The 21127-nt window shown below is 42.2% G+C and overlaps 1 protein-coding gene across 4 annotated transcripts in view; it reads left to right on the top strand.

Annotated features, from left to right (window-relative positions):
• Positions 1–21127, top strand: part of LOC122410947 (ras-related and estrogen-regulated growth inhibitor-like) — an 87510-nt gene that overhangs the window by 35347 nt on the left and 31036 nt on the right. For all 4 annotated transcript variants that reach the window (XM_043419449.1, XM_043419472.1, XM_043419464.1 and 1 more), the window contains exon 4: positions 11860–11936. In XM_043419449.1, the coding sequence (XP_043275384.1) occupies positions 11860–11936 (77 nt within the window). The remainder of the gene's footprint in view (positions 1–11859; positions 11937–21127) is intronic.

Consider the following 21127-nt stretch of genomic DNA (forward strand, 5'->3'; position numbering starts at 1 on the left):
TAAGAAGTGTTCTATCCACCATAGTAAAAAGACCAATACTCATCCCTTTTATTCAAAAGACTTTAAGAGTGTTTTTCTCTATAAGCATAGTAAAAAATCTTTTCAGTCACTTCAAATGTTTATATTGTAAAGTGTGCTCGGGCAACCCTGAAAAAAAAAAAACGATATGTATGGTAAAGTGTCACACGTATTCGGTGTATATTCGTGTATTTATCATAGAATCATTTACTATGCTGACAGTGAAAATTTGTGATTTACAATACATTTCCACTTATCGGTAAGTGCTAGTCTGGACATGATGAATAACACTCGAAAACAAAACGAAACATAGTTCTCGCACGTGCATCTGCACTTTTTGCTATGCTCATGAAGCTGTTTAGAATTGAAGGGATGAAAATTTGGAAAATTCAAAAAATACTATGCTGTTTGTAATCGATGCCTAAATACTTTTAAAATTCTTGAAAAAAAATCTATTCCTCACTATACAAAACGAATCCGTTTTCTCCGTGTGCAGTTTATACATCTCGTGCATATAAGAGCTTCGATTTAACGCTCAATTATTCGATAACCACGTGGTAAAAAAAATCGAAAAAAATCGTATTTGCATACTTGATGCCAAAGAAAATGTTGTCACGAAATTTGATCAAATTCTGATTATTTTGATTTCGTGATCCACCCTCCTTAACATATGGAATTGCGGGGTTCGTAGAATGCACGAGTTTCAAGAGAGTTGAGGAGCTTTTGGAATGGAAAGGGAGTTTTCGGCGTGCTGAGCTTTCGTGGAGGGGCTTTTGTGCCGAGGCAAAATTGCATCGTGGCTTGCTCAGGCGATTTCGGTTGTAATTACTTGTAATTATTAGAAGTAAGCTTTTCTCGAAGCTCTTGTGAACACAATATTTTCGAAGTTCAGTACGTGTCTCGACATTGAGCGCCTTCACTTTCGAATTCGGGTCGGTTAAAGTTCAATGAAGTTGAAATCGCGTGCCATTTTTATTTTGACCACTTTCAGTTTCGATACCAGCTTCGTAGGACCTCCGCAAAATTCGTGTAGATTACGAATGCTTGGACGTTTTTAACGATCGTAGTCGATGGAAGTTTTCACGAATTCGCTGCCACCACCGCGATTATTTTCGTTCGTAATGAAACATATTTTTGCACCGTTACCGGGATGAAACCTCGAAGGGTTTTGTCTCCCTTGAATAAAATTAGGACAAAAAATCCCGACGAAACGAGGAAACGATCGATGACAAAGGACCTTCGCGCGAATCGCGATGCCCCGGCGGTGCCTCTCGGTCTCATCGATCTGTCAACTCGTTTCAGCGCAAAAACGATTTCCCACGGGGTTCGCGCAACCGAGGTAAAAAGATCCTTGATTACAAACCCGAACAAATTGTAATGGTGATCGATTGAGTCTCGATGTAGGATGAAAACATCGATGGCTTGTAAAAGAGATCCGCTCGATTCGATTGGGAAAGCGGCGCAAGGGCGCTCGTGGCTCTTCCGCCGTCTTTATCTATACACGAAAGAGAAAGAGAGAGAGAGAGAGAGAGAGATACGGGAATAAATAGCGCTCGCGCGCTCGCTAAACATTCCCAAAGGAAAATACAGACGTGACGAATTTTCATCGAGTATGTGTGCGTTGCGCGTTCGTGTCCCGATGTGTACAGGGGCTTGCGTAAATTGTGTTGTTCTCAAACGTATACACGATACGGGGAGAGTGATTATCGAGAATCGAACATACACGATCGTTGATCCGCAACGGAACATTCTGTAACAAGGCAATAGGTCTCCCCGACAAACCCTGTGTGACTCCGGATCGTATGGTGGATTTCTCGCTGCTAGTACGGCTAAGTATTGGCACCGTTGTCTAAACGACCTGAGAGAGAAATGGATAAAAATCCAGCGAGGGAGAAAGACAGTGAGCGGGAGAGAGAGAGAGAGAGAGAGAGAGAGAGAGAAAAAAGTTCGCAGAATCAGTACTTTTCATCGCAAGCCTACGGACTAACAACGATATAATGGAGAACATGGCGATGAAACGTACAGCGTGGTTCATCGAGTCTCTCGCGACCCACAACCAAGTGTAATCGAATGAAATCGAACGAGCAAGGCCCGCATTGCTCCGATCATGATTAACAATGCAGATTTCTTCTTGATGCCGCGCAGCCACACAACTGATTGAGTAGAATAATTCTCTCGGTCGCAATCGTTTAGAAAGCTGATTTTTTATTTCAACGAATACATAGCCGACGCAAGATAGCATTGTGCATCGTCAAAATCGCATATGTGCACTTGCGCACTCTTCTCTGAAATGAATCTTCGATGGGAAATAATGCTTCGTTGTCCTCGTGGAAATGATAAATATGAGGCCGTTGGGAAAAGTGGCATTTTCGTTTCGAAAGGAGTGAGAAGAGATTCTCATTTATTGAAAATATGATAATTGAGGGAGGTCGAACACGGAGCACGAAACGAAGATAAAACTTGGGGACTAAAGCTCTGGTTAGTACGTGCAAATGACGGCGTCAAAAGCACGTTTTCGTTCGTTCGAACAATATTTTTTTCTGGTATGAATGATGGCTAATAAATGAAAATATTTTATCGCACTAATGAAAGTTTATTTCCACACGACTGAGCGGAGATCTAGTCCACTATACGATTCGTTATTTGGCCGCGCGCGCGCGGCGCGGCGCGGCGCGAGCAGTTATATTTTTGTGAGGTCATTAGGATGTTCGGTGGTAGTCTTATCCGTAAATATATTTCAGGAACTCTCGTTCCGGTACTGCAATAAATAACTCTAACTCAGCCAGCGCTATAAATTTAAAGCCTGTCGATCCTTCCCCCCCAAGTGATTTATTTTCTTTGCTCGCGAGGGTAAAGTAAATTCACGATTGCGGGCTCATAATCTTCTGCAAATTCACAAGAGTGTATCGAGTCTCCGGGAACTCCGTCCGGCGAGTATCTCAAGTATATCTCGCTCGCGTCCATTGCAACGCGACGGTGAATGATGCGTCTCGCGTGATTCCCTTTCATTAATTCATACCAGCATGTGCTCTCCGTCTTCATATATTTATATACACCGATCGGTGTGCTATATATTCATACGTAAAACTACTTGCATACGTGGCGGACTTGAGGAGGAAGGAAGCGAGAAAGGCGTCCGGTTACTCCCGAAAAACGAGTTCGCGCGAGACTTGCACGATGCGTGCACGCACAGCTTGTGAAAGCAACAAAAATAATACTGCCAGCGCAGAGACCAGAAGAGAGATACGACTTATCCACTTAGCAAGTCTCGTTATTTTTAGGCATCGTTAAGTATGCGAGGATAAAAGAACGAGAAGGATCACTATTTGCCAATGAGCTTGCCCCCCTCCTGTCAGCCGAAACATCTCGTCGTTCACTCTCCTCGATCGCTTACCCTTCATCGTTGCTACGTTTTCAGCTCCAGCCAGCCAGCGAGCTTGTCTCAAAAGGATTCATAAGCCTCTGAATTAGCGATAGTACTGTTAAACTCGTGTTGAGGTTCGTATCGTTGTGGAATTGATGGATTCCAACGATCAGAACTTCGATTCAACGCGGTCTAACTAAAGTACGTTTCATCAGCTCTTTTTAAAGAGCAACGAATTCTCAGAAGTTCCACTGTTATAACGAGACTCGCGAAGTTCTTGCTTTAATATCGTGGTTCTTAAGCAAAAAATAATCGTTTGCGAAGTTCAGGAGACATTTTTCGAAAGTCTCATTGACAACGTTGGCAGGAACTCATGATCGCGAGAAAATTTATTTATGAAACTGTCGGCCCTCCTCTCCCCACGAAAAAGATGCAAACCGGGTAACGAAAAATGAAATTTGAGTAAAACAAAGCCAGGACGAGCCTATACGAACTCGAGGATTGCAATAAATCAAGTCTGAGTTCACCTGCATTCTTCGATCAGTAGATTCGCAACCGTTCGAAGTTTACAAATAATCATACGATGAGAATTCAATGAAAACGGATGAATTTTTTGTGGGAGCATTTTCCTAGATTCGTCGTACGGTTGTTAACGATTCAAGAAGCATAGAAAGCTCGATTTTTTTGCCATGAAATACGCGCATTTAACGACATACGCCGGATGACACAGAGTATGGTTGGAGTTAACGAACTATCTGATTCGAGGACTTGAGAGGGCTAAGCAGTAAAACAAAAGTAGAAGCAATAGAACAAGCGATCTCAGAGCCCTGGGGGAGGAAGAAGAAAAAAGTATGAAACAAAGAAAGAGGATCGTTAGGGCTCCGAAAGCCCTCGAGTTGTTGGCTGCTATTTTTTTCTTTCTTTCTTTTTCCCCTCATCATTTCAGTCTTTCCTCGAGACAAAATAAACTTTATTGATGACTGTATAGACGAACAATCAGGAGAGCGAGAAAGGTTGGAGACCTCGGGCCTTACTCATCGCATTTTCATAGTTAATCCAACGAATGTTTTAAGGCAGTTCATGCATGAAACGATTTTCTTAAAAAAGTCTTGAAATTTACACACGGTTTCAATGGGTAGTCGACTGACACGCATATCACATTTTAAAGGGTCTTTTTGGTTATTTAGATAAACGTGCTTCAATATGAAGAAAAATACACAGAGGTACAGAGACTATGCGTAAAAAATCGTTTATCTTTCCATATAACGAATGAACGCTTCGTATGAAGTTTATGAAAAACGTACACAATAACAATGGAGTATGTAATGAAGGTTTGGGAAAAAATTCGAGACGATTGTCTCACTAGGAATAAAGATATATTACGTTAAAGATTGAACGAAATTCGTAAAATGAGCACTCGTAACCTCACATTTGCTTATTTCAGCATTTTGTTTCTTCTTGGTTTGGCCCATTCCTGTCACAGCCTTCTGTCTTTTTATTCTTGATCCATTTCCCTCCGTGTTTCCCTTTGCCCTCTTTTAGCCAGGGACGAATGAAATTCCGGGTTCAGTCAGTGACGGATCCCCGTTCACAAATTTTTTTACAATTTCAAATGAATAACTCTGATATTAATTCAAAGTGATAATGCCTTTAATTAAGAAGTAAAAATCAACGCAGTTTAGACACCCATAAAATACGCTCCTACAGGCACGATCTACCGTAAAATGACATTTCGATTTTGAGTATCCAACCTAAAACGATTCGAATTCATTCGGATGAACGTACGACGTCCAGAAGTCAGGAGAATGTACCAAGTACGTGCTCGTTCCGTTGATCGAACATTCGAGCTTGGCCACGATCGAATAAAGTTTCTTCAGATTTCGGTGTTAACTATAAAAATTAAAAAACCGTTATAGTCCCCTTTCGAAAATACAAGTTTTACGAAATTTTCGTCCGCCTCTGCTCGCGTTGCAAACGAAGCGTGACTACGCAGGAAATACGAAATGAAGCTGATAACGATTGGCGTCGCGATTGCATATTTTCGCATCGTCTCACTGCAGCCTCTAAAGGCACCGAAGCTATAACTCAACAATATATTCCTATCTATAGGTGCTTGTAACTCTCAGCCACTGTTTATATCTACGCGCAAATTAGCCTCGGCCTCATCGCCTCGGGAAGCAACCCTATCCTTGTAAAGAATACCTATAGACTCTGGTGTGTTGCGCTGAGCTTGCGAGCAATATTGCCTAGTGTGCTGTAACCCGGTGAAGAGAGCACTGAGCAATCGGAGTGCCGAAGCAATAAAGTTAACATTAACAGCAACCGCGTGGCATTCGAAGTTGACGACTCTATGCGGACGCTTCGACAGCTATTTCTGTGCGTGTTTCGTTGCCGATATTTTTTTCTTTCATTCTTTCTTTTTTTTCTTCTCATTAATTTCTTTTCACCTCCACGCTCTTATACAACCCGGATACGTTCATTATAACATTAAATTCCATGTTCTGCCTTCCAACGAGGGAGAACAAATAAATAAAAAGGAGAAATACTCGCGTACACGCGTTGAGTGTGTTTGTGTGTGTGTGTGTGCGAGCGCATCGAGTGCTGGGAAAATACCTTGTAAGGGATGGGTCAAAGATCGATGCGATTCCAATTCTACTGTCCTCCGAAGCTTGTCGAGCTCGTTAATTCGATTTTCCCTTTGCTTCTGGATTTTTTTACGACCGGTTATGGGGCCTCGTTCACTCACCTCGGTTCCCGCAATTTTTAATTGCAATTACGCCCCATCAGTGCTGAGTAAAAAGGAAAAACGTTCGAGCCTCGTTCGAAAAACGAGTAATAAAAATGTGTTTTTCGTAACTTTGTTCCACGATAAATCATGAATAATTATCGAACTTTCTTTGTTCGAAAATTGTTAGAGCATAAATATAAGATCTTTCCAAGTGCTCGTCACTGAATTTGGCAGAGAAAGCTCGCAGCTTTCGCTTTCGTGAAAAAGTATAATGCTTCGAGACAGAGGCGTTTCGTTCGGGCTGAACTGCAAGTGGAATTTTCGTTCTGGCTCAATAAAAACGTCGGTTACTAATTTCCTTTGATTTAGTGTGCACCACCCATTTTTTTCGCCTCCTCCGAGGACTGCTTATTTTTCCCTTCACCGCAACCGCGGGACGAGAGGGCTATCCTATACATCCAAAGGCTGTACGTTTATACCGCGCTCGCGGTATGGCACATAAAAAGCGAGGGAACCGCAAGGTGCGCGTAACGTGTGTGTTGGCCGAGTGCTAATAACGTGCGAAAATCATATTCTCAAGCGAGCGCGTCTTGTGTTTCCATTTGTGTCGGGAGAGGTTGCTTGCTGCTGCTGTTGGAATAAGGAGTCTTCGATTATTAGAAGCGAGAATCGATAAGTCTTTTATGGCTATATTTATCGGTGTAAAGGAGCGTTGAACAGGAGAAAACTAGCGTGCACCCGTTATTCCACTTCCGGAATAGCTGCTTATCCTTATAGCTCGCTGCCCACTGTACCAAACACGTACATTCGTACGAATGTATTATATTTATACTCATATTCGTACCAGTTACACTGATCCTCTGATAAAACGTATATCATTGGATCTACGGAAGATTTCTATCTTCTCGTTTATCCCTCTTTTCCTGTCAAGCTTCGACGTTACGACTTTCAAGTTCTTCGTGCATAACGCGATATATAACGCGCTCGCGCTCACTCGAGGAACGAGTTATTGCATTAATAAACGTGAAACAAGAAAACATTGAAGAGTCAAAGTCTTGGACGCGGGATCACGAACACTTAAACGTAAGACATAAACGCGTTTTAGTTGCCCTCCGCGCGCGCTCGCGAGCGAACCTATCTCCGAGAGTATCTAAAAGCGATGCTGCTGCTCCTGCTGCTGCGGCCAACGAGAGAAAAAATCATATCCAGGCCTCCCTTACCAAAGACGCGAAACTCCGCGAGACGAGAATTGCCGGCTCTTTGCAGTTTATGTCGACTCCGTGCACTATGAAGATTAACGCAATCGCGTGTTTCTCCGGGCGTTTCATCGTGTTTTGTATCCATCTCGCCGCACTACCAATCCCATATATATACACAGACCCGTGTCAAATTAAACATTCCCAATTCGCAAGCATCCCTGTTGCGAATCCTCTCATTACTTTCTGCATTTTCATTTAATTTACGATTAGAACGACCTTTTTTTTCAACCACCTTGTCGTTTCTTTCTTTCCCCACTGAGCCCTCTTTTCCCACGTAAACTTGTTCACCTTTCCATTAAATAATGCAGTATTTTTCTCAAACCCATCCGAATCGAGTGGTTTTAAGAGCCAACTAATTGAAAATTACGTAGCTACTTTCATTACGCTGTAATTCTATGTTTTAATTAGACTATTCGGAGCCTACAGGAAATGGGGGCTGCGAGTATCGGTAGGTTTCAATAAATTCACAAGTTCATTACTCTCGATTACTCATTTAATGCTCGAACCGCAAGAAAAATTTAATCTCGATCCATAGGCGTACTCGACTTTTTCCCATGGACACGCTTTGCGGAAAATTTCCACTCGCTCTTTTACGACCCTCCAAATATTTTGTTCTTCGCACAGTGCTAACGAGGCGATGGAATATTCGGAGGCAATCAACGTTACTACGAATGAGATTGATGAACTTGAAAAACTGTCTTTTATATTCGAATGTATATTAAAAAGAGTTGCTCCGTGCTCGAGTCGTTGGATAATAAAGCCTCGGGCCACATTTTTTTAAATATCAGGCAGTTTTGCGTCTAGTGTGTTGCACAATTTATGGCATGTTGGGGAAAATATAGTGAAAAGTGGCTGTATATTGTGATAGATACTACGAGCTCTAGGAACTGTTAAACCCACATGTGATAAATATACATGAAACTTATGTAAATCCATTACATGTGGGTTTGACGGGCGTCATTTCCTCATAGAAGTAAGGCCGTATAAAAGTATTCCACAGCTCGATCGAAAGGAGCTCGAAAATCTTTCAGATGTCGACCAAAAAGTGTCGTTCAATCGTACGAACCGCCCCCATGAAAAGAATTTATGTAGTCCGCATATATAAGAAATATTGTATTGTTATTAACGATGTATTTTTTTTTATATTAAATATACATTTTTCATGAACATGAAATACATTTTTTACAATTTTGAATGAATATTTTTCCATTAAAAGCACTGTAATAATCGATCCCGAGATAATAATTGTCCCGAGACTCTACCGAGTCTCGGGACAAGTACACTGACAGCCCTGTCTATATTTTTTTCTATTAAAATTACATCTTCATTGAACTGAACGTATATTTATCATATGCCAAATATTTATGATTAATGCATGGAAAAATACATATTTTCGATGTTTACATGCTAGTTTAAGGTTAACGTTATCTAAAAATCTTATAGAATTATAATATCTGTTGATAAAAAATGTGTATTTAATATAAAAAAAAATATATCGTTAATGACAGCACAGTACTGAAATTGGCAAAATCATCGATGCATGAAAGGTAAAAAAAATATATTTTTCAAATGTATGGGGAATAAACTTTTTCTACATATATTTTAAATATAAATTTTTTCATGGGGGCGTGCAACTGGACTTTCGTCGAATTTCTTCTGGAATCCACGAGAATAAGTTTTTCATTTATTCATTTTGATTTTTCAATGGAAAAAGCAGCGTTGTCACGTTGGCTCGAAGGCGAAGCACAAAAATGTGTACGTTTAACTGACAGTCGTTGTAACTGAATAGTTTGAAAAAGTGAGAGGAGGATTGTCTTCCTTTATTCCTTCAATCGGTTGACAATAAGATCGAAAATTTATCGCCGCGTTTCTCACGCGTTCGAGAGGTGGACATACGTAAATCATAGGGAGAGCGGTGCGTTTTGTTCGCTGATGAATTAACAGGGGTATACGCATACGCGAGTGTGAGAAAATGGAGACGCAAGAGGACAGAGACTTTCGCGTCTCGTCACGGAGTTTATATTTTGTCCGCGAATGTTGTTGGCATCGCTCGCAAGGAGGGCCTGCCTGCTGGAGTCTCACATCGGTATACCGCCCGGTAATGACAGAGCGCGTGCGAGCAAAATGCAAAAAATAATATAATACGCGAGTCTCGCGCGCTCGGACCTCAGAGAAAATAACTACGTCATCCATCCGCTTTTACAACTATAGCGAGACCGATCGAAATTATTATTGTCCTGTCGCTCCTCTATGTGTGCCCGACACTTTTAGTACATACTTTCACACACTGTCATTGTGTGCTGCTTTAAACGATCCCGAGACGAATTAGAATGAAGTATTGCGAGGCGTACGCAAGTCAATGCGCATAAGTGGAAGAAATGGACTCAGTCATTGTGCTAATTTATTGTATCGCCAAGTTTACGCCTAATATTACTTTCACGTTCTCGAAAAATTGTGCTCAGAGCTCGTTTTCGTAGATCAAACCGATTTCCAAAGCCCTCGACGCGACGAATCCGTCGATTTATCGAATTGAATCGACCTCGTGTTGGATCGGTTAAAATTCGAGGAAATTATCAGTCTTAGAATCTTGCTGTGTCACATAATTGCGTAGAATGGTATTTTCGTTTCTGAAAGGCAGTTTAATTTTCCCCGTTTCCATGTTCTTATCGATGGTTCTGGGACAGTGACTTACTTCGAGGTTCTCGTCACACGTACGATCGTTCAGTACAATAATGCGTCTCATTACTTTCTAACCACCCTCAATTTACAAATAGTGCTATTGATTCGTGTGATCGCAGGGAATTGCCAGCTTCGACGTCGACTTTGAGGGAGAGTGAGTCGTGACGATTTATAGGAGAGGCTTTTCCCCTCGTGATACGATCATTCACACGCTGCTCGAGAAACCGCGTATTTTCTCCTGTCCATCGGTCCGACTCCGGAGCACGTACCACTTCGCATTTTTATGAGCTAAAATACGAGCGCCTCTCGCAGCGGGTGAACAATTTTTCGTGTGGGATTCCGGGGCCACGTGGGTCAAATGAAATAAACAATACAGTGAAAATAAAGCTCGTGATAAAAAGGAACAAAAGTTCGATCGGTACTGCGAGACTCGAGGTGAGAATCGCGGGTAAATAAAGAACGCGATAAAAAAAAAAGAGCGAGCGAGGGGGGACGCGGAAGACAACTCGGAGCCATCCAGCTTGAGGTGAATATTGTAGTTGGCGGTCCACGCGTATTTTGGACGCTCGACCTCATAAGTCGAACCGGAACTAAGATCAGGGGACGACGATGCAAAAGAATTCGGTCAGGAATGTGAAACACAAACGGGAGAAGAGAAGATTGAAAAAGAGGAAAAATAAAAAAATTAAAAATTAAGTCATGTCGCCTCACGGGACACCGTTAAAATTTTATTTCCCGCTGCGACAGCCACAAAAGAGGTAAATTTCCAGCTGGCTCGAGACCCTCCCTCTCTGCTTCAGCAAGCAACTTCATTGTATTCGTGAAATCTCATGATATACCTGAAAAGACATTGCTGTCTTTTGAATTTGAGGTTTTCGAATGGAGTCATTTCTCTTTCGAATCATCATGCATATTTTGACACTAAAAAATGACTGAATTAACATTTTAATGACTTCCATGCGTCCTCGGTTTGCTTTGCATCGAATCAACGGTTGTTGAATATTGCGCACTTATGATTTCGAATTGAGCCATAATTTTTCTGCTCCTGCTCGTTATAACGTCAGTGTGCTACTGTTTTAGAAACAAAACTACAAAAGTAAATGATGCTCGAGTTCGTTACGATCGAACGCGAAACACCATCATAAATGCTGTGAAAAAACGTTGCGACGAGCACTTTTACCACCCCCAAATAAAAGCTCTGATTGAAAACAGTCATACTTATAATTATTAATAATACCAGTTGAAATAGCAATAATACGCGAAAACCTATTAACGACCAATCGAACAAGGGATAGGAAAAATTTTGACCAAAGAATTCGTGGCAGACTCGACACCACGAAGGGTAAGCTTCAGGTGAATGAATCTGAAAATTTTGCCAAGACGAAATACTTGAATTTTTTTCATCAAACACTAATTTAGTAGTAGTAAAGAGTTTTATTTGCAAGACCTTTGTGGCCTTTTACAAAGGTCATACTGTTTACATATGCTCTTATAAAACAATAATACAAGTATTCCCCTTTTCTCTTTCTCCTTTTTTTACATTTCACTTTTTTTTTACATATTGTTTCTATTTCCCTTCCCTTCTTTAGCCTCTTTTGTCCACACTTCTATGTATTCATTCGTTTCCTAAACACTAATTTAGAAAATTGAAAAAAAGTTTTTTCTAAATTTGCGTTTTGGAAAAAAAACTCGTACGTAAATGCTAAAATACAGTGGCGATCAGACGTTTTTTAAAATAAAATCTTTAACGATGTTCGTGCAGTCGTTGAAGCAGAAATATAGTGATTGATCGATCGGTTGTATGATTTCAGATTTTCTTTACCGTCACAGTGTAACAATTGACAATGTTACGACCGAAGTCGAGATATTGGACACTTCCAGGTGCGAGGTAAGTTTTTCATTCATGCTCTATAAACAGTATATTCGGGATGTTTAAGCCCAACGATATATAATTCGTCGATAGAACAATTTGAAAGTTTAGCGAATGCGGAGTTTGTAAATACCGATTCACAACGATTGGCTCTCGGTCAATCTGAGAGGCGAGAGCGCAGCTGATGCGAGATCGAGTTCTTCTCTGTTTTTCCCTCGTCTCAGCTTCGTAGCCGGAGGCTTTTTCAGCCAAGAAGGAAGAAGACGACTGGGCGAGATTGTCGGGAGATAGACTCAGTTGCTGGCAGCACCCGCTAAATATATCCCGCGTGTACTGATCCACTCAACAGACTCGCGAGTGTGTATAGTCATGAGACGGTGCTGGCGTGACGGCCCCACAGTCGCGCTTCGACGCAGAGTAGATTCCGTCGACCCTTCAGTGACGTATATGCTTCGACGGATGGCCCGAAGCCTCAGGCTCCCCGGCACACGTCCGTCATACGTTGACCGTAGCGAAATAATGAGCTGACGGAGGACTATGCGATCACAGTCTATTTCCTCGTATGGTCCTTGATCGTTGCATGTTACATTTAAATAAAAGTATCTTGATGAGGAGGAGCGTGAAGATTCTCTTCCTCAAATCAGACCGCCTCGCGGGTGGGAATAAAATGTTGGAATGACTAAAAATTTGAACAGGTGAAATCTCGAGTTTATAAACTTCTAATGATAATACGGAGACAGATGAATTCGAGCAGAGCTTTGAATGTCGATAATAAATAAAGTAGAAACTTCAAAATTCGAAGGACGTTCACGTCGAAAATAGAATTTAACAATCGCACCCGCATGGAACGACGACTAAAATATCGATTTTCCGAAAATTCGATTGTCACTCTTTCCATTCATAAATTATTACAGTCAGCGATACTGCGAATATTCACAATTTCGAAAATATAGTAACGAGTGACTAAATATTACCGAGGTTCAAATACTGGCAAAAAAAGTCGAACAGTCGAAATGGCGAAACGCTGGAAAATCGACCGATCGAAATAAAGAAACGCAGCGGAGTTCAGAAATATTGACCGTTCTGCAATTCGGTTGTTCGACATAACCCCGCTCCTCCTAGAAGACTTTTTACCTTGTGCCGGAGAGCCTCGAGGACTCAAACTTTTTCGTTTACAAAAAAGCACCTCCCTCGTGCTTTTTCCCTTGAGTCTCGATCGCGTTTTCTATTGTACTTGAAAAAGCTTGATAGTTCACGAACGCGCTGGGCGTTTCGTAGGTGTAACGCGACGCATCAGTTTTTCACTCGTACTTCAACTTTATTTTCATTTTTAGGTCACGAAAATCGAGTTAATCGAGTTTGTGTCTTTTGAAACACAGTTATTGGGGCCATGAATGTTTCCCTCGTTAGTATACGTGGCTGCCAAAAGCTGAGAAATTTAGCAAGAACATTCTCGCCTGATTGCCTTTGACTCGACGCCAAATAATTATTAATTCGATTAATAAAGTCCGCGCGAGTGCTAACTTTCAACTGCGGTTTGTCAGAAATTTAGCGTAGTTCAAGTTATTCCTGTCAGTCGCAAAAGTAAACCGTCTCCTTCGATTCTCTCGTTTTCGTCTCGTGCCGTGGCGTCCACCTCACACCGCGATGGCCTGCAGCATCTCGCGAATACACTCGGTTACTTCACGCGTCCGCTGAGTCGCAGTCATGGAAGAGTTCCTCGCAGTGAGAGTGAAACCGATGCAGTGTGGAAGGAGAATTCTCATGGGCGTTTCGTTCTCGTGATGCACGTATTAACTTATTGATGAGACTATTGGAGTGCGCGATCGAAAGAAATTGAAAATTCGTTGCAGCACCCGCCTCCGCAGGCTCTCGAACTGCATACTCATGCGTTATTCGACCCTTCGACGGATTCTTCAGTTCCATCACTTTCTCATAATTCGTACCTGTTGATACTCCTGCGCCGAGTGTTTACACGGCGCAGACTTGTCACGAGCTTCAAACTATCGTGGGGTTTGCCTACTCGAGTCAGCCCCTCGTAACCTCTTGCTTGTTTACGCTTTTCGCACAAACTTGTTCACCGGCAACACGTACATGTGAAACGACGGTGGAAACGTTACGCGCCCCGTGCGCGCCGCATCTCGTATTCTACGCGGAGAAGTAAAGCCTAAGAGTTTCCTTGTCATGTATATCGGCCATCAACACCTCTTTATTGCCACTTTTCCTCCCACTGCTCGCTCGGTTGTAAACACGAGAATTTTTACCTCGCACCTTCTCCCTCTCTCTCTCTGTGATCATCAGTGTCCGCACATATGATCGGATCATACTTCCACGGGACACGAATGTTACGGCGCAAAGGACGCTGTAAGCGGTACAGCGCGGAGGCGTTGACATTTTTCCATTCTTCCGTTCTCACACGTGATTCTTCATTTTTCTCTGCCTCTCTCTCTCTCTCTCTCTCTCTCTCTCTCTCTCTCTCTCTCTCTCTCTCTCTCTCGCTACTCTTGCCACTCCTTCGTGACTCTTCTATCCCAAGATCCACGAGGTGGACGAGCAAGCGAATCGTTGATCTCTCTGCGCGGAGCAAAAGAGAAGTTCGAGTCCACACAGAGGTCTCTCTCGATGACGAGCGAAACACAGCCGGATCCTCCTGCCCTTTCGCTCTGTGTCTTTCGAAGTTGCCATGTCCACCAAGATATGGTCCTTCTTCGGCAGCCTCGAAGGACTCTCGCTCGAGACTCTAACTTCGCTTTATTCCTTCATCCTTATCCCTACTCTTGTTCGCCTCATGCTCGTTTCGTCTTCTCAGAAGCTGATACGACGTGCACCCTTCGAGCTGTCTCGTTACCGCTCTGACCGTGAACTCTTAACGTGAGCACACGTCCTTTGCTCTTCATCGGTGCAATATATCAGGGAATGGACAGAGGGAACTGGTCGGGAAACATGGAAGGGTACTTCGATTGAATAAATCGTTAGTATTTAGTGTGGCTCCTCGCATATTTATGACTTCGTTGAAAGCGGAAGCAACGCCGTGGAAGCCGACGGCGTAGATTTTTCCACGTTCTTTTTCTTTGAGTGGTAATACGATTTTGTATTTTTCTCCTGCACAATGGGCTACGATGATTTTTCATAAATTCAGCAAAGGAATTGAAACTTCCAATCTTTGCTGACTTGTTCGAGTTGTGCTTTGGTACCGCAGGGATAAAACTTATTAATTTCTCAGTTGCGCCAGAGCCCAGCTATTCTTGGCGTCCGTGTACTCCGGGACATAGTTCCGTCGAAAAATGCTCATCTCTTGGTACGAAGCGTCTTCAATCTCGAGTGCAAACTTTAAGGACTCGAATAGAGACTCTACGGCCACAGTATTTTCACGCCGCGTTGCTTACGTGTTCAATTATACCGCTCATGTATCATGCTTGAGTGTGAAAATTCCAGTCTTATCGCCAAAGATTCCAAGCCTAATGCATTCGAGCAGCACATTCATCCGCGGGATTAATGCACGCATTGCTAATAGTAAAGGCCTGTCAAAACTATCCTGATGATTGAACAATTATTACCGTTCGAGCAAACAAACGTACGAGGTTTAAATCTCTCGCACCGCCACACGTTTTTTTCTCATCGGATCATCATCCTCTCGTGTCGAACGAGATTGGGAGCGTGGAATAACGAGGCGGGAGAAAAATACGATGAAATGGAGAAACGGACTCGCAACTTCGTTTCTCTCTTCTCGCTTCCGGCCCTCCAATTTTCTAGTAGCCTCATTCACCCGCACGCTTGATTCTTCCCCACGCTAATCTTTGAGCTTCTGTTAAATGTCTCACATACAAGATTACAGTGATTTAAGAAAGCTACTCAGTTACCTAACTAGTCATAAAAATATTAGACCATCGTTTGACCCGAGTAGTAGTTCATCTGTCAACGTCGCTTTTCGTTTTCGAATGAGGGCGTTTATGTGTGTTCGAAAACAGATCATATGTCATTGACAGTAGTTCATCAGCTGCGTGGAGTACACTAATTCTCGAGAAAAAGACTTTGCGTTTATACGAAAATATGCATGAAAATAAAAGAGTACTTATCAATTTGCTTGTAAATTTATTATATTTATAGTCATTCTGACTCATATCCTTTTAGCAAAAAAGTCTTCGAACGTGTTTGCCAGTCTGCACTTACATTGCTGATACGTACATTCAAATGTCACATTAGGCGCACATGACCTCGAACATGAGAGGTTGCAACGTCTCTAGTGACGCTCTGGAAAGAAGCGAGTGTCATGCCTTATTTTAGTAATTACTCCTGTCACAAGTCACCTTCGATAAATTTAAAGCCGGATAAATGATTGGAAATATCTAATCTCTCTACTGTTCAAATTTTGTTCCATCCTGTCCATCGATAACGGAGATATGGGGAAAAATGTACAGCTGCTCTGTGATTTCTCATAAGAGGCCGGGTTAACGTGGCTTGTCGAGGCAGAAAATAAATTACAGATATTTCGCGTTACAACCTACCGCGGACCTCAAAAATTTGTACGAATGACTTTTACATCACAATTTAACATTCTGTAAAGTTCGTTAATATTTTAGTTTGAGTATAGGATGCATCGAAAAGGCAGGCTGGATAATCGAGCAGGCTCAGTTATTTCTCCATGCACAGTTGAATCGAAAACCCCAGGAATGGCACTCCAACTCGGTGTATATTTGCTCTGCACTGGTTCCAGTATCTCCGTATCCTTATCAGGCTAATCGCCCTGTCACTCTGAGTAGACTGGATACATCATCCTGGCCACTAGCAGAACGTATCGTCTCTCGACATCTATACGTGTCGTTTAACTCGGCCTGTTTCGAATCAGCCTCATTTCCGAAGAAACCCACAACCTTTGATAACAAAGTTCCTCTTAATCGGTCTCAATTCAATACTCTCGAAGCGAGAGGTTCTCAAAGAACCCGCGTCGAGCTCACTCCTCCGGTTCCTGCAAGGATATCTCGAACACATGGACCGGGATTTTGTTCACTCTGAGGTTGCTCGATGTGAATGATGACCGGAAATCAAACTACCGTTTCAACCTGTCAATCATGAACTTGTGTATACCCAACGAGAATGACCGCGAGAGAATGTTCAGACATCAGGCCGAGCTCTCTTAAATTTCATATTTTCCTTGCGGCGCACGATCGCTGCGCCGATAAGTGCAAGTTTCTTTCCCTGCATCTCATCGCTCTTTTTATTACGTGCCTCAACTTTTCGCTAGCGCAGCTTACATAACTGATGAAATAGAGAGGAATCTCGAAGGCCAGCATCAATTCTCGTTTCTCACCACTTAAATATTTCAATGGCAATACTTGAACCCTCAATCAAAATTCTCGTGGCATTCGTAACAATGGAAATGCAACCAGTTTGCTTGTAAGATGAGCTTTTGTTCACATCTCGAGAGGCAATTTCGAGTACAATAGCTCGTTTGCACCTGCCTCTCTATTGTCACGAGGTGTATGCATGGCTCCATATATACGAGCTTGTACACACGGAAGAGGTGTGTATCTGAGGATGTTTCAGCATTAGCTCATTAATTATGAGACTGTGTGTAATGGAAATAACGAGAGTACCATTAACTCGATGCGGAGCTTCGAGCGAGACATCCTACCGAGAAAAATACTCGTAAGCAGCCTTTTTCAAAAGGGACGATAAATCCATTCGCTATTTTCCTCCGGACTCGAAGTCTTTATTAATGCTTTTTATGCTCAGGCATCAAGCTGGAATCTTTGGAACGATTATTTGTTGTACGTTATCACTGTCTTTTGACTTCCGGTCGAAAGGGCAGTAAATGGTGTTGACTCGAACACGCCACGAGTAGAAAATCATCAAGTTTTTAAGAACGCGAATTGTTGATTGCTTTTTGGTGTTCCAATAATTCCAGTAAATCTCCAATTTTGTTCCCTGCGAAATTTGCAACTCGTAGCTTTTCAACCTACACCGATGATTCGTGAAACGAAGAATTGGTGAGTAACGAATGCTTTTTTCGTCCATTTCGTCGGACTCCAACCTCGCAAGCTTCAGCGTCGTCTAATTGCACACTCGCAGAGTCGAATAAGACGTACACGTTATTCCAGAGATCGTTGCGATTCCTCGTGTGTGGTCTCCGGTGCACACATTTCACTGCTATTTAGATATAATCATTTTCATCGTGTGCTGAATTCTGAATTTTCTCTCTCGTAATTATTTGGGAAAAGGAGAAGGAGAAGAAGGCGAGAGACGAGGTCAGTGTGCTCACGGATGCAGCAAAGTGGATCGTGTCGTACGCGCACCACAAATTGGAGGATTGCTTCGTGAGAATAACCATATTGCATATATACGAGATGCAAAAAGGAAGATGATATTGAAGAGGAACGGCATGGATACCGTGGCGCGAGAGTGTGCGTATGTGTAATCGTTTGGGGATGAGTCTGCAAATGCGTTGGGGTCAGACGGTTGGTCTGCGAAACATGAACAACACAAGCGAGTCAGAAGAAAGCTCATTTTGTTATTTTTTTGTATCCATTGAAATGTAATTGCTTTATTGAAAGATTTTCAGTTTAGCAACAGTGGAACGTTTGACTCTTCAGAGTTTCAATATCAGTTTTACATTTCTAAAGGACTTTTAATAGCTCGTAGTTATAAATCGCATTTAAAATGTTGACAAAGCAAGGACCGATCGGAGGCACGGTATTTAGAAGGTTATTTGAATATCGTTGGACTGAGCAAGTTATCCATGAGAAAAGCCGTTAGATCGCGGCAACTATTTACCCGAATTCTGTTTCATGCGTACAATCGGAAAACAGCAGGCGAAAATAGCCTCAGGCTTTTGTTTTATATTTCAATTCGCTTCGGTTTTCATAACTGGAACGGTACATAAAGAACGACGGAGATGTTGGATGTAAAAAAAGAAGCGAGAGACAGGCTGGAACAAAAACAAGCAATGAAAAATCCGGGAGGGCGAACGGGAGCCCATCTTTCCAGCTCATCAGGCACAAGCCGCCGTGCAATTCCAGTAGCCGTTCAACCGTGCAATCGTCGCTCATAAGTCTGGAATGGGGAATTAAAAATTCTTAAATAAGCATCCCGCGCGTACGGGCGAAATGCATTCGCGATTTTTACTCGAATCCAAGCGCATCTGACGATAAAATTTTTTTCTCGGAGACAAGAATTCATCGATCCGATCTATATTTTCTCGGTGATTTTTCAGTCTCGATAATTCTCCAGAAAATTAAATCGAATACGTAAATAAAGCAAGAGACTCTTCCAGGATCAATTCCGATTTTCACAACGTTTTTAAAAATAAAAATCCCTTGAAAATCGTCTTTATTATTATTTGATGAAAAAAGTGATTAATTAGTACAACAATCGAGCCTGCGTCGTGACTCATTACGTAAAAACTTGTCTCCAAATTGGCCAAGTGCCCAGCGTATTCCGTGTCAATTATAATTAAGGTCTTTATCTTGGAGAGGCTGCTCATTGACACTATCAAAAGGAAGTGAATTGTACACGCGGCCACGACATCGTACACCGATCGACGTTCGGCTTACCGATTAAAAGCGTCTTACTTGTCGTGGAATACGCCATATAAAACGATGCTGACGCGCCTCCACGATCCTCCAGAATCATTTTGCATGTAAATTGTAAATATAGTCATACAGGAGAGTGCACTGTCTACACGACTTATCGCGCCCGAGAGGAACCGTGCGTAACGAAAAAAGAGTGTGAAAGAAACGATTGAGCGAGGAGGAGAAGAAGAAGAATAAGAATGAGAAGAAGGAGAGCGAGGAGGTGGAACGGGGGGTAAAGGGGGAAGAGCGAATCGCGAACGACGATGCTGATTTTTGGGGAAGAGCACACGCGAACGTGTATTCGGTAGCCCTTCGGATCCGAACCACGTGCGTGATTGGCGGGTTGTTTTTAGCAAACTGGTTTTACTCGCGCCATCGATTACCCACCGGGAGCTCCCGGTTTCAGGGCGAATAAGCAACAGGAAGAAAAGCGAGAAGAAACGAGAGATAATAAACTTCTTTCGATCTTCTCCCACTTCGCAGCGCATGCTTCTGCACACCAAAGTCTTCCTGCTTCATTCTCCTGTCGTCTCGTTTCACTTTTTTTCTCATCAAATTTCTTCACTTTTTCAATGTTTCACGAAACTCTTTCTCCTCTGCCCCCAACGCGCTTGCTCTGATTTATCTTAATTGTTCGACACACTGATAATGAGTGGCACCGCGAACGGGCGATCTGCGCAACCGAAAAATCATGCTGACGAAAAAAAACTCGGACCGTATTTTTTCAGGGACCGTTATCTCGATGGAGTGCGAAGAACTTCCTTCGTCGTTTCCCCAAAAATTTATCATCAATCAAAAACACACATTAAAAAAAAAAAAAAAAATAACACACGTTAAAATCGTCGCGTCTACGAGAAAACATTATCCGTTGGCTTTAGTGTTTCTACGACACGATTTACGGAATTTCGATTCTGTTCATGTTAACAATTGCCAGTCCCCGGTGGTTTATATATGCACAATATATAAACACATGCATTTCGTATGGTGCCACCTATAAAACGTGAGCTCAGGTTGGGACGCTGAACATGCTAAACTGCGAAAGGAAAGAGGGATGAGAAAAAGCGAGGCAGAGAGAGCGAGAGAGAAGTGAACGCATAAGGAATGAACCGTTAGCACGAACGAGGCCTGTTCTCGCATAGATCCAATAAATAAGGGCCGCATACGGTTCTCATGTGTGAGTATGTGTCTGTGTGTGTTGGATTATGGGCATGCATCCACCAAGCGATACTGATATCGCTATATCGATATTCTATTAGAAAATACAAACTACAAATCTTCCAACGATTTGTATGTACATAAGTTTATACACGAGACTCGCTTCAAATTGTCCCTCATTAGAATACCGAGTATTGGTTAAGTGTAGAAATTTTCAATACAAATATATAAATAGACGTGAGGCTCTTTCAACGTATGTTGGTACGAGTGTTATTTCATTTTTGGGAGCATTTTAAATCATACAATTTGTTCGAGTTCAACCGAATCCAAATGTCTGCTTTTCGTGGCGGACCTGAAATGGTTAAGGATCCCTTCATGCCCGAAGGATCTTTTTTTTACTCCCTATAATTAAATATGTTATCACTTTAAATCAATGCCAGAGTTATTAATTCGAAATTGTACATCGATTTTTTCAACTGATCT

Source organism: Venturia canescens, chromosome 1 (assembly GCF_019457755.1).
Source record: "Venturia canescens isolate UGA chromosome 1, ASM1945775v1, whole genome shotgun sequence".
Taxonomy (NCBI): Eukaryota; Metazoa; Arthropoda; class Insecta; order Hymenoptera; family Ichneumonidae; genus Venturia; species Venturia canescens.